General features: G+C 32.5%; 2 protein-coding genes across 2 annotated transcripts; one reads left to right on the plus strand and one right to left on the minus strand.

Moving 5' to 3' along the window:
* Positions 1-699: 699 nt before the first annotated feature.
* On the minus strand, positions 700-3,078 carry LOC125827123 (subtilisin-like protease). The gene has a single exon (XM_049506483.1). It carries the CDS (start codon positions 3,039-3,041, stop codon positions 798-800), a length of 2,244 nt encoding a protein of 747 aa, XP_049362440.1. The 5' UTR covers positions 3,042-3,078; the 3' UTR covers positions 700-797.
* Positions 3,079-7,083: 4,005 nt separating this feature from the next.
* LOC125827145 (subtilisin-like protease 4) lies at positions 7,084-9,368 on the plus strand. Its single transcript, XM_049506505.1, has one exon. It carries the CDS (start codon positions 7,097-7,099, stop codon positions 9,332-9,334), a length of 2,238 nt encoding a protein of 745 aa, XP_049362462.1. The 5' UTR covers positions 7,084-7,096; the 3' UTR covers positions 9,335-9,368.
* The last annotated feature ends 5,842 nt before the right edge of the window (positions 9,369-15,210 follow it).

A 15,210-nucleotide genomic window follows, 5' to 3' on the forward strand; every position in this document is an offset into this window, starting at 1 on the left:
GTTTAATCAGATTAGATTAATTAATATTTTAAAAATTAAAATTAAGAAATTCAAAAACTACATGAAAATATAAGATACAATTCTTCTTATATTAATATGAAAAAAGTATATATTTTAAAATATTGATCAAAATTTATACAGTTTGACTCTCGAAAAAAATAGAAACTATGGCAAGTAATTTGGGAAGGAGGAGTAACTACTAGTAGGGTATATGCCAAGTGCCAGTATTAATGCTAAAGACCAAGTCCACTTTCCAGCAATGGGATCATATTTATATCCCTGGGGTACTACACATTGTATTATGAATTAAGGAAATTTTGTTGAAATAAAAATTGGCGTATTTTAAACTATAGAAAGTTTAATAAACCATGATTTTGTAGTTTGGAATATTACATTTAATGAACATCAAAAAGAATCGTGGTAACTATAAATTAAAAAGTTGTGGTAGGATAGATATGATCCTTCGAGCCTTGAGTATGAAAAAGTCCTGATAGGGAGCCGTTTCACTTCCTCTTAAATGAGTTTTACCTGATGCGAATTCCTGGTTTGATTCTCAATGTTTAAAGAAATACTACTAAACATTTATTGAGCCCAAATACAATCATACTTGCCTGGAGAACAAATATTTTTCTTCTTAAAACATGATTTAAATTATTTAAATGTGATAAAATATCAAAAGACCATTTACTAAAAGATGTAACAAAAAACATGTACTGAAAAGAAACAGCAATCCACTATAATTAATTGTGAATACTTTCTGCATTTATTTTACATTTTAGATTGAAAGCATTTTAGTTTCATTCAGCAGACACTCTAACTGCAATTGGACTTCTTACAGAGTGCCTATTAGAATTCCACTTCAAGAATCCCTCAACATCACTGGCAGTTGAGACATTAGTTGTCTTGAAAAATGTCACTTGATATGTCAACTTCTGGTTCAATTTTGAGAAATTTAGCGTGAATGGTTCAACTTTCACGACAACTCCTTTTGGTGAAACTATCTCCATGTTGTAAGATGATTTGGCATCACCAACGTTGGTCACGGTTCTGGTATATGTCTGAGGAGTTGATCCAAGTCTGATGGAAAATGAAGGATAATTTAGTTGCTCTTCAGGGATACTTTTTACCTCCGAGCAATTCACCTTGCGTTGTAACACTTTACCTACCTCCCGATTTGTGTAGTTCAAACCACATAAATAAGGAACGTAGTCCTCGAATGGTGTATCATAAATTAGTCCTGGATCACTTGCTCTCGATGGATTAACATGTCCAGCACCAATTGCAAAGAGATCCGCAGACATGAGCCTTTCGTCTAGTATTAGACTATTGGCGAGGTTTAATGTGTCAGCGGTTGTCATGATTGCGGACTTAATAGCTGCAGCAGACCAATCAGGATGTGCGCTCTTCAGCAGAGCTGCGACACCACTAAGGTGAGGGCAAGACATTGAGGTTCCAGATATAATATTGAATGTTGATTTTGTGTTTTTGTTGTCATCCACGGAGGTAGGCCAAGCAGCAAGGACATTAACACCAGGACCGATTATGTCAGGTTTTAAGATGCCAGGACTTGCTACGCTTGGTCCTCGTGAGGAAAATGAAGCAACTATAGGAGCATTTTTATCTCCAATTACAGTTCCGTGGAAGGTGATTAAAGCAACTGGATTTGAAGTTGAGTTCATATAGGCAAGAATTTTTTTTCCATCAGCATTTGAAACATCCAATGCAGGAAGGACATGAGCTTCAGCTGATTTAGTCACACCCTCTTCCTGTTCATTGATGATAATCATGCCAACACCTCCAGCATCCTTTACGGATTGTCCTTGATCAACCTTGCGAAGACTTCTACTTCGCAAACACAAGACTATCTTACCTTTGATAGCAGGGTCACTAAGTGAACCTGGACTGCAAAAAGGCGCGCCAAATTGGTCACTTTCATTCTTTCCAGCATCATATAGAGTGAAGAATGTTGAGTTGGAAGTCTTTGGATGATAGGCAGATTCACCTTCAAATTCCTCGCTATTTCCAAGCTTAACAGCAGCCTTCAGTTTTCTATCATGAGTACTGGCACCAACAGTGAGAATCCACGGGGCTTCATTAGCTACAGTGCCAACCGATGGACCGCTATTGCCTGCAGCGGCACTTACAAAAATCCCTCTTTCTGCTGCACTATACGTCCCAAGAGCAATACCATCATCATGGAAAGGTTTTGTACTTCCACCAAGGGAGATTGAAAGAATATCTACACCATCATCTATAGCTGCATCCATGGCAGCTAAAATATCGCTGTCAGAACAACCGCCATCAGAACTACATACCTTATATACGGCTATGTGGGCAAGAGGGGCAACACCAACAGCAGTGCCATTAGCATTCCCAAATACATTAGCACCTTTCACAAAGGCTCCTGCAGCTGTGCCTGCTGTATGAGTACCATGTCCATTATCATCTATCGGGGAACCATTGCCAAGTTGGTAAGACCTGGCTCCAATGAGCTTGTTGTTACACTTTGTGGTGAAATTGGACTCACAAACTCCTTTCCACTTAGCAGGCGGGGGAGGCATCCCAACGTCACTAAATGAAGGATGATCAGGAAGAATTCCAGTGTCTAGAACTCCGATGATCACGCCTTTTCCAAAATTGGAATCTTTCCACAAGCCCATATTCTGTTGCAAACCAAGAAAGCTTGGAGTATGAGTAGTATGCAAGGACAAAATCCTCTGTTTCTGAGCAGAAACAAAGCCGTGTTTCTTCTCCATTTCCTTTACTTGTGCTGCAGTTAATCTTGCTGCAAAGCCTTTCATCACATTGTGGTAGGAGTAGATCATGCTACCAGCCTCTTCATCTCCACTCGAGCTAATTGCACTAGTACTTTTAGGCAAAAAAGAAAGGTAATAGCTCTCTAAATCCGTTAACGATGATTGACTAGAAATTTGGTTTTCAGGTGATTCAACATGGACTATATAAGTCTCGAGATCACTCTGAATACTAGGCTTTAGGAAAGAACAAAATATGAAGATAAGAAGAATTTTCAAGAATCCCATTGCTGCTAATAGAGTAATTGGAAAATGAATTTGATGAATTTTTTAGATTTAGAGCTATCTATATATATATATATATATAGTGCTTTAATGCTGAACCATTCACATTTATTTTTATTTTGCTCAACTTGCAAAAAATCAATTTGATGAATTCGCAGTTGAAGGCCTATTAATTGTTTATGAAAAGCAGGCCCTTTGTTTGGTTAGTATCATTATTATGGAATACCCACATATGTCAGGAAGAAAAAAAAGCCACTAGTATAAAAGAGACTAGTAACTCTAGTCAAATGATATCGTATAAATTCATGACAACAAAACTATTGTTAGTATAATATCAAACAACTGAAATGTGTTAATTAGGGATCAATTTGACAAATATGAATATTGAGTATGTAATTGTCAGTTGCCCAAAGTTCCCAATTTTGTCAAGTGGAACAAAGGTTGGTGGGGGTAGGGGAGGGGGTCGGGGCGAGAGGTGGGCGTCAGGCATGGAGGGTGAGGGCCGAGGGGCCTAGGCAGGGAGTGAGGATGGACAATGAGGTGTGTTAGAGGGTGACGACTGGCCAGGAGGCAATTATTACACTACTAGAAAATCGCTATTTTTTGTGAAGCAATACAAATAATTTGACTCTGTACATTTTATGAACAACAGAGTGAAATGTGTATATTAAGTTACTATTGAGAAGATAGTTCAATAAATAAACAACATATCATAGTGTAAAACTTTAAATAAGGTGTTATATGATTATAAACTTTTTGGAAACTTGTAAAAACACTACTAGAAAATCGCTAATTTTCGAGAGCAATTTTTGACGGATTATAAAATCATGGTGACTACCCTGTTCAATAATCATAAATTCGACAACTTCCGACAACATGAGGTATTGGAAATTTGACGGATTTCTAATAATAAAAGTTATGTAAAATAATTATTCTCTTTATTCAATTTTACTTGTCATGTTTCGCTTCTTGAAAGTCAAACTGTACAGACTTTGACCAACATTTTAAGATATATTTTTTTATCATACTATATGAACATAATTAAAACTTATAATATCTTGTATATAGTTTTTGAATAGCTAAATTTAAAATATAAAATTAATCTAATACAATTTAACTTCAAAATTTTATCTAATTGACGCTGATAAATCAAAACGTGACAAGTAAAATGAACATAGAGACTTAGATTAGTAGAGTAATAAAATCATTCTGAATTAATGACCTATAAGAATTTAGAAATAGGATGTTGACGACGAAGGTTGTGGAAAGATGTTACTAATTTAATAGGAAATACTAAGTCCAATTTCCATTTAGGGTTACTAATTTTTTTCAAAATAAATATTATATTTTCTAATTGATATAAAAATATTATAAATCACCAATTTAATAGCTTGGGGAGATAGATTGTTGTCATTATGTCTTGGTTGTCAAAAGGAGCACATATAACCTTAAAGTACGATTTCATATTTCAGAGGTTTTCAAGTCTTGCCATTTTTAAAAAATAATATCTCAGATAGTCACTCAACTTTGCGTACTTCACTTAGAAAGTCACTCAACTTTATTTTATAACTCAAAAGTCACTCAACTATTGATATTTCATTTAGAAAGTCACTCAACTATTGATGTTTCATTTATAAAGTCGCTCAACTATGATATTTCACTCAGAAAGTCACCCAACAAATTTAAATAATTTATTCATTATTTTGTTGAAATGTAATTTTTGTTTTAAAATATTTTTTAAGAAATAATAAGATATTTATTTTAATTATCTTATTGACCTTCTTCAGTTATTTAATTAGAATTTATTTGAAAAACGAACAGTAGCATTTTTTAGCATATTTAATTCCAGTAAAAGGATTACTAGAACAGAAAATCATTTTTCTCTCTCAATTGCTACTGTATGTTTAAAATAGCAATCTCTATTATTTCTTATTAAATTAATAGCAATGCTACTGTAGGTTTCAATTTTAATTTTTCAATTGCAACTGTACGTTTAAAATATAAATCTTTTACTAAATTAAAAGGAGTAATCAAAAAGATCGAAAAGATGCTCAATAGCGATCTTTTATTATTTTTTAAAAACATAGTTTAAAAAAATTATACATCAACAAATTCAAAAAAATAATTAAAACGAGCATCTTTTTATTTTTTAAAATTAGTTTAAAATGAAATTGTATTTCAACAAAATTTAGTGAAGAAATTATTTAAATTAATTGGATGACTTTTTAAGTAAAAAATCCTAGTTGAGTGACTTTCTAAGTGATATTATCAATTGTTGAATGACTTTTGAGTGATAAAACAAAGTTGAGTGACTTTTTAAGTAAATTACTCAAAGTTGAGTGATCATTTGGGATATTAACTCCCATTTTTTCGGGATTCAAGTCTGAAGTGGAAAAGGAAGGGATTGGGTACGTTAAAAGCTTTTTTGTAGCAAAACCTTTCTATAAAAAAATTTAAAAATAAAATAAAATCAGTTTCATATTCGCTTGGAAAAAATAATTTTCATAAATAAAATTTCAAGTTCATTGTCTCCTTCCATCTGTATAATATTTTTCATGAAAACTATTATCTTCGTTCCGAACTCACTCTATATCAAAATATCCTTTCACCCTATATATAATTTTCTATGTGTTAATGTTAATTCTTGTACTATTACTATATATTCAATACTAATATAGTTCTAAAAAATATATTCCAACTATATCATAAGTATCTCTTACCAAAGGACCAAAAGCACACATCTCAATTTACTAAACGTTAAATATGTTTAATCGAATATCATACAGACTAAATGATAATTTATAATAATGGAGGGACTAAAAATATTATTATTATTCCTAAAAAGAAAGTCTTTAAGTCTTCGGTGACTTCAAAAAGTAATTGAGACGTTGAGGCTAAACTTAATAAACAAGACAAGAAAATTAATAAAGACAATCCTATGAGTTTCCTAGAAAAAACATAATTGATTCACATGGACACCTTTTAATTTTTTTTAACATATTGTGGCCAAATGAGAAATCTATAGCCAACTATACATGTTAAAAAGACCAAGTCCAATTTCTACAATTGAAGGGGACCAATGTACATAATCCATGGTAAACATTTGTCTTGCAATAGTTTTCACAAAAAGAAACAAGAATTATGAAAAGCATTGTGTGTGGCCCATTATGTATTGGTGCTATCAGTGGTGGATCTATGAAGGGCTGTGGGGGTGCCACGCCATTCCCGAACTTCGACGGAAACTCTATATATACATAGGTATATATATATAATATTTATATAAATATAAAGCGTGCCACCCACAGAACAAAATTGGCTTGTGGTGCCACGGTAGGAGGGCAACTTTAGAAGACTGATGTTGCGGGATTGAATCCCATTTGTACCTATTTTTTTGAGGAATTTGCTGCATATGTTTTTTAAGAAAAAAAAAAAGCTCCAAGCACATTTTTTTAAGGAAAAACAACTGGCACAATTTATTTATTTATTTTTTATTATTGTTATTGACTTAAATTAAATTAATTACATTATTACTCTTTTGACTTTTCTTTTATTTGATTAAATACTCAATAAAAGTGTAATATCTTATTATTTATATTTTATTGATTGATTTATGATATATATCGAAAAGACGAATAATTCAATCAAATATAAAATTAATTTAATCGATAAGTCTATTTGGCACTCACGAACTCTAAATCCTGGATCCGCCACTGGGTGCTATTATATTGTTTTGATACATAAATGAATTTGGCATAACTAAACCCTTAAAAATTAGTGAATAGAGTAAGGATCGTTCAAATTCGTATAAAGAGATATTCTCATTTTAAAATAGTTGAAGTGGGAATGTAATACTTTCTACACGTCCAGTGAAACGTAATAATATTATTTTCTTATCTTTTATAGTACTTTTAATTTTCTTGTCCACATTATTCTTTTTTTTCCACAACCTAAAATAAAGTCATGAACAAAGAAGCACTATAAATAGACATTTGCTTCAAAGCAGAGAAATTCATCAAATACACTTTCCAAATACATCATCACTTCTTATATTTGAAGCCATGGGATTCTTGAAAATCCTTCTTATTTTCATCTTTTGCTCTTTCCCATGGCCTACTATTCAGACTGATCTCGACACTTATATAGTCCATGTTGAATCACCTGAAAGCCTGATTTCTACTCAATCATCGTTAACGAATTTAGACAGCTATTACCTTTCTTTTTTGCCTAAAACTACTACCGCAATTAGCTCGACTGGAAATGAAGAGGCTGCTAGCATGATCTATTCCTATCACAATGTGATGAAGGGGTTTTCAGCAAGATTAACTGCAGAACAAGTGAAGGAAATGGAGAAGAAACATGGCTTTGTCTCTGCTCAGAAACAGAGGATTTTGTCCTTGCATACTACTCATACTCCAAGCTTTCTTGGTTTGCAACAGAACATGGGTGTATGGAAGGATTCCAACTATGGGAAAGGCGTGATCATTGGACTTATAGACACTGGAATTATTCCTGACCATCCTTCATTTAGCGACGTTGGGATGCCTCCCCCACCTGCTAAGTGGAAAGGAGTTTGTGAGTCCAATTTCACCAACAAGTGTAACAACAAGCTAATTGGAGCTAGGTCTTACCTACTTGCCAATGGTTCCCCTATAGATGATGATGGCCATGGTACGCACACAGCAAGCACAGCTGCAGGAGCCTTTGTGAAAGGTGCTAATGTATTTGGGAATGCTAATGGGACTGCTGTTGGTGTTGCCCCTCTTGCCCACATAGCCGTATATAAGGTGTGTAGTTCTGATGGTTGTTCTGAAAGTGATATTTTAGCTGCCATGGATGCAGCTATAGATGATGGGGTAGATATTCTTTCAATCTCCCTTGGGGGAAGGCCAATCCCTTTCTCTGAAGACAGTATTGCTCTCGGGGCGTACAGTGCAACAGAAAGAGGCATTCTTGTTAGTTGCTCAGCAGGCAATTATGGTCCATTCAATGGCTCAGTAGCTAACTCAGCCCCATGGATTCTTTCTGTAGGTGCCAGCACGCTTGATAGAAAGATGAAAGCTACTGTTAAGCTTGGAAATACAGAGGAATTTGAAGGAGAATCTGCTTATCGTCCACAGATGTCCAACTCAACATTCTTCACTCTATTTGATGCTGCAAAAAATGCAAGTGAAGAATTTGAAACCCCTTATTGCAGACCAGGGTCACTTACTGACCCTGCTATAAGAGGAAAGATGATCATATGTTTGGCAGGTGGTGGCGTACTGAGTGTTGATAAAGGACAAGCTGTAAAGGATGCTGGAGGTGTTGGCATGATTATCATCAACCGGCCATATTACGGTGTCACTAAATCAGCTGATGCTCATGTTCTTCCAGCATTGGATGTTTCAGATGCAGATGGAACAAAAATCCTTGCTTATATGAACTCAACATCAAACCCTGTTGCTACAATCACATTCCAAGGAACAATAATTGGAGACAAAAATGCTCCTATGGTTGCTGCATTTTCCTCAAGAGGACCAAGTAGAGCTAGTCCTGGCATCTTGAAACCTGACATAATCGGTCCTGGTGTTAATATTCTTGCTGCTTGGCCTACCTCCGTGGATGACAACAAAAATACCAAATCTACATTCAATATTATATCAGGCACCTCGATGTCTTGCCCTCACCTTAGTGGCGTAGCAGCTCTGCTGAAGTGCACACATCCTGATTGGTCTCCTGCTGCTATTAAGTCTGCAATCATGACAACTGCTGACACGTTAAACCTTGCCAGTAGTCCAATACTAGACGAAAGGCTCCTTCCTGCTGACATTTTTACAATTGGTGCAGGACATGTTAATCCATCTAGGGCAAATGATCCAGGACTAGTTTATGATACCCCATTCGAGGACTATCTACCTTATTTATGTGGTTTGAACTATACAAATCGACAGGTAGGTAACCTGTTACAACGCAGGGTGAATTGCTCGGAGGTGAAAAGTATCCCAGAAGCACAATTAAACTATCCTTCATTTTCCATATCCGGACTTGGATCAACTCCTCAGACATATACCAGAACTGTGACCAATGTTGGTGACGCTACATCATCTTACAAAGTGGAGGTAAGTTCACCAAAAGGCGTTGTCGTGGAAGTTGAACCCTCGGAGCTAAATTTCTCCGAGTTGAACCAGAAGTTAACATACCAAGCAACATTTTCCAAGACAACTAGCAGCTCAAACATTGAGGTTGCTGAGGGATTCTTGAAGTGGACTTCTAATAGGCACTCAGTGAGAAGTCCAATTGCACTTATGTTAGCCTAGTGAAAAAATTGGCTTTATAAGTGCATAAAGTACTCATACATTTGATTATAGTGAAAATGTTATTTGTTTTCGCTGTATACTTTATGTTACTTTTTAATTATTTTTCTTTAAATATTACTTGAGTGAGCATGTGAGAATTTCGGTTCATACTCAAATTTGGAAAATTAGTTGTCTCCTACCTAATAACGCACCCTTTGATCCAGAAGGGAAGGCATGATTCTTTTTCAAGTTACAAGAGGTGAAATCTTTCGGAACACAATGGGGAATTACGGAGACGAGTTCTACAGATGATTTTTCTCGAGAAGATTAAGAAACAGTGAAAACATTAACGATATATACTTTTAGACCAAACTATTTATATTCAATTTCGCATAGTTCAGACCGAAAATATTATTATTGCTAAAAAGAAAGTCTAAGTCTTTGCTTCTCTGGTGACTTCAAAAAAGTAATTTGGTGCTAAACTTATTAGTATGACAAGAAAAATAATAGGGACATTCCTATGAGTTTTCTTGAAAAAACTTTATAATTATTTCATTTGGACACTTTTATGTATATATAATACTCTTTTCCTCGCAAAATCTCTTTCTATCAAAAATTCAAAATAAAATAAAAATTGGTTTTCATGTTCGATAGTCAAAATATTTTTGGAAAGTATTTTCTCCAAGATAACAAGTTTCGAAAAATGACTTTCCAAATAGAAGTAGGAAAAAATAAGTTTCATAAATAAAATTTTAAGTTCATTATCTCCTTCTATCCAGCAACGCCCCCAACCCTTGATCACTCCACCACCCTGCCACCCCAACTCGTATATTATTTTTCATGAAAAATATTTTCTTCGTTCCGAACACACTCTGTATCAAAATATCCCTTCACTTTATATGTATTTTCTATCACTTCAATTATTAATGGAGGATTTCATTTCCATGGGCAGAAATGTATGATTTTTGAGTATTTCATTTCCAAACTTTGATTGTTTAAATTCTGTTGAATTCGAGGCATATATGACTTTAACCCATAATTTCCACCTCAAATTATAAAAAATTAATTACTTTTCTTATATATGAATAGCGGTCATAATTAGTTTTGGTGAGCGATAAAATGTGTAACGTTTCTATATAATTTAATTGTATAATTTAACCTTCAAATATACTGGTGTTTAGTTTTGTTCTTCAAATGCTCTAGTCTTTAATTTTATTTTATTTTTATACAAAAAAAGTGCATAACTTATAAAATATTATGATATAAGAATAGAAACTTATATCCATGTAAAAAATTATTTATCTTAAAAGACAAAAATTATAAACGAATACAAAATAAAGACAAATACGCAAATGACCCCCTCCCTTACAGGTATCCACTTGGCCGGATCAGTATGATTATTACAGTCTGGGTCAGCCTGGTAATACCCAGACCGACCCAATTATATGAGTTGGGATGGAATTGGAGAAGGAGTTGTGCCAAACGAAGTAAAGAAAAAGAACTTTCAAATTTCTAATCCTGGCTTCGCATATGTGACGAGTGAGACGGACTTGTTCATCACACTTTTGACGTGGTCTTTTCTTTTCCTTTTATCTTTTATGGAAATAATGAAATCAACTACTCTATTATTTGTGTAAAACAACTCTACATACTTTTTCTTTCAATAATGACTTTTTTTTTTCCACACGATAGTACAAAAAAGGTCTCATCGTGAGTTTTAACGTGTAATGGACAGCACATTTTAACAACCGGGGCGGAATCACGTAAGAGCAAGGGGATTTGAGTATTTTTTAGTGAAAAATTAATATTATATATATAAGGTTAAAATTATTTTTTACGTTGAATCTTTTTATCTTTTTTTTTTTTTTTTTTTTTTTGTGTATTTTTAGTTCATTATATATATATATATTTGTAGGTGAAAATCATGACCTTGTCACTATTTGTTAAATTAGGTCTTGGGCCTAACTCACACCCCAAAAGCTATCAGAGCAGGGCCCGTCTCACCCGATGTTGGGGCCCCCAAAATCAAAATTGCCCACACACCAGATGCTAAGCACTGGGCGTGAGGTGGGGTGTTAAAGAATGACAAATGTCCCACATCGGTGATTAATGAGATGGGTGAACTCCTTATAAGGCTTGGGCAATCCTCCTCCCTTTGAGCTAGCTTTTGGGGTGTGAGTTAGGCCTAAGACCTAATTTAACACTATTGACACAACCCCTTCCCTTTCTATAGATACTTAAATTATGTTGATTCTAATTTGCGGGCGGGGAGGAAAAAGATATTAAGTTAACGTGGATAGTCTTACAAGGACAAAACAATATATGTGAATCTGAAATTAATCGGATCACTGGACAATAAATACTTAATGGTACGTGAATTTTTTTGTAAAAAAAAACTAAAAACATATAGTTGTTTGATTGAGATAAAGTGGATTACCAAAGGTGGTGGAGCCACCTTGTTGTGACACTCCTTTGTGGGAAAATTAGACAGGATAGATAAATGAGTTTAATATAATATGTGTGGGGAATTTTCTCGATTTTTTTATATTTTGATTATTCTTAATGAAAATTCATGTTTTGCTACAGATCACCAAAGCCAAAATATATATAAAGAGGAAGGTTAACAATATATATATATATTTTATCTCTAAGTTAATATTATTAAATTCTAATTTTAGTCCTTATATCTGATTAAGTACATTTAATCTTCAATCAATTGAATTGTGCACCCTAATTCCTTTATTTGTGATTATTCAAAAATTTACCATGATTATTCAAAAATTTCCACCACTTAATTATCAATATGTTAAACTGGTACTAATATAGTTCTAAAATATTCCAACCATAACATAAGTATTTCTTACAAAAGGGACCAAAAACATACATCTCAAGTAACTAGAAATTAAATAAATTTTTATTGAATATTATCCTAAAATGAAAGTCTAAAGAGTCTGTTTGAATTAGTTTAAAAGTTGATCAAGCCTACTTTTAGATTATTTTTAGCTTTTGAAAGTGTTTGACAAAGTTAAAAATTACTCAAAATAAGTTTAAAATGAATTAAAAGTTAAAACCCCTTACTTTTCATTGTTTAACTTAAAAGTTACTAAAGTTTTACTTTTTAAAAACTACTTTTAAAAAACTATTTTTTTAAGTTAAGCCAAACGGTTCAAAAAGTAATTGGGACATTGATGCTAAACTTATTAATAGGGCAAGAAAAACAATAATCCTATGAGTTTCCTCGAAAATACGTTGTAATTAATTCACATGGACACTTTTTATTTTTTAACATTTTGTGGCCAAGCGAGAAATCTATAATGGATTCTAAATTTAATATTTATATATATTTGATAAATTTTTCAACACAAAATATATTATTTGAGCAAAATCTACTGAATTCGGTCGAACCCGCGTGCGACTTACTAGCTTTATCATTCACGACATGCCAACTATAAATGTCAAATGTCCACGCAAGTCCAATCTCCACAATTGAAGGAGATCATCATCCATGTAACACGTTTCGTCTTGCAAAGAAATTAAATTAACCAAACTTTAGTTTTGTTATTATTTTTTAAATCTTGATCAATTCAAATTTCCTCTGAACACCCTAAATTTTAGATATGAGCTCATCTCGATATTTCAAATATATTGATATATTATTCATTTAAAATGATTCACGTTTGCGATATGACACATTTTAAAATTTGAGTTCTGAAGCTTTTATCTATTTGAGTGATTGGATCGATGAAGGATCTTGAATAGCTGCAAGTTTTTGAGAACTTGCATTGCAACTTCATTTAGACAGAATATTTGCAACTTTTTATTACAAAGTGATTTAACAGTTAAAAAATTGTATTGTATGTAGAAAGATGTTCATTGTATCCAAATATAATTAAGCAAATTTACAGTGGAAAGTTTTGGAAATTCTACAAATTCATAGAATAAAGTTCAATTTAACTAGTCTCATTCACACTTAGCGTGTGTTTGGTATGAAGGAAAATGTTTTCCTGGAAATAAGTAGATTTTTGACTTATTTTTTCATGTTTGGTTGGTGAGTAGAAAATATTTTCTAAAAAAGATTTTTAGTGTTTGATTTAGGGAAAATGCATAAGTACCCCCAGCCTATGCCCAAAATCCCTGAGACACACCTAACCTTTACTAAGGTCCTATTAACCCCGAACTTAATTTTTAGTTAATTTTTTACCACTTTTCGGCCTACGTGGCAATATAAACCAGATAGGTTGAAAGCTTTGTTCAACACGCGCTGGGCCCCACTTTTTCAACTTTCTAAAAAGTAAGCTATCAGTTCAAAAATAGCTTTTACACTTTCCAAAATTTCAAAAAGCTATCACTTTATGTTTTAGATAAAATTATTATTTATAATCTACTTTGTTAATATATTTTTAGTTAATTTATAGATTTCAATGTTTATATATTTTATTTCAAATTTGGGCTTGTAAAATTTTGTAAATATTATATATATAATTTTATTTTATTTATAGATAAAAAAATTTATTTATAATCTACTTTGTTAATATATTTTTAGTTAGTTTATAGTTTTCAATGATATATATTTTATTTTAAATTTGGGCTTGTAAAATTTTGTAAATATTATATATATAATTTTATTTTATTTATAGATAAAAAAATATTACTTATAATCTACTTTGTTAATATATTTTTAGTTAGTTTATAGCTTTCAATGTTTATATATTTTATTTCAAATTTGGGCTTGTAAAATTTTGTAAATATTATATATATAATTTTATTTTATTTATAGATAAAAAAAATATTACTTATAATTTACTTTGTTAATATATTTTATCTAGTCTATAGTTTTCAATGTTTATATATTTTATTTCAAATTTGGGCTTGCAAAATTTGTAAATATTTTATTATGTATTAAGATCCGAAGTTACAATTATATTGTTAGAGTTTTCAAATTTGAAGTTAACAATTTACTTTGTAAATATTTCGTTTTGTATTCAGTTTGACTGTATCCTTTAATCTTATTAATTTAACATAATGAACGTTGATATTTCAAAAAAATATATTTTGTACTCATGTGAATTTTACCGTCTTTACGAAAATTTCTATTCATTTAACGTTTCTTAAGTTTAGCTTATCTCACAGGTAGGTGAAAATATATTTGATCTCTTTTTCAAACACCGTTAAGTTGTAAAAAACTAAAAAAACCAAAAAATTGAAAAAACCCGAAAGAACAGACTAAAACCGAAACCGAAAAAAACCGACTTTGCGTGGTTTGATTTGGTATTTAGATTTAATAAACCGACATAATTGGTTTAGGTTTTTTTTTTAATGAAAAACCAAACCAAACCGACCTATGTACACCCCTACTTCTAAGTCATCAAGAATCGTGGTTGAGTTCAAAGGTTAGTTTTTTCTTGATTTTATTTTGTTAGCTTTTCGAAGAAAGGAGCAATTTAACTTATGATAATGGAGGTTTTTTTTTTCCAAACATGAAGAACAATAATAAAGAAGAAGACAATTGAGTTAATATTTATTTTTTTCAAGTTTATTTTAACACATGACCAATTTTTATTGGTCAGTGCTGTCTAAAAACTGCACCCACGCGCCTAACATAGGTAAAGTCACGGACTCAGCCATGTAGGCCGAAAAGTGGTAAAAAATTAACTAAAAAATAAGTTCGGGGGGGGGTGGGGGGGTAATAGGACCTTAGTAAAGGTTAGATGTGTCTCAGGGATTTTGGGCATAGGTTGGGGGAGTACTTATGCATTTTCCTTTTGATTTATGAATGAAAAATATTTTTGAGAAATATCTTTTATTTTTACTAGAGTAGAAAATATTTTAAAAAAACAAACTTAAATTTTTTTTTGGGGGGTGGGGGGGTGGTAGGGGAGGAGGGTGAGTGGGGGGTG

Source organism: Solanum verrucosum, unplaced genomic scaffold (assembly GCF_900185275.1).
Source record: "Solanum verrucosum unplaced genomic scaffold, falcon-dt-bn FXZP01000060.1, whole genome shotgun sequence".
NCBI lineage: Eukaryota > Viridiplantae > Streptophyta > Magnoliopsida > Solanales > Solanaceae > Solanum > Solanum verrucosum.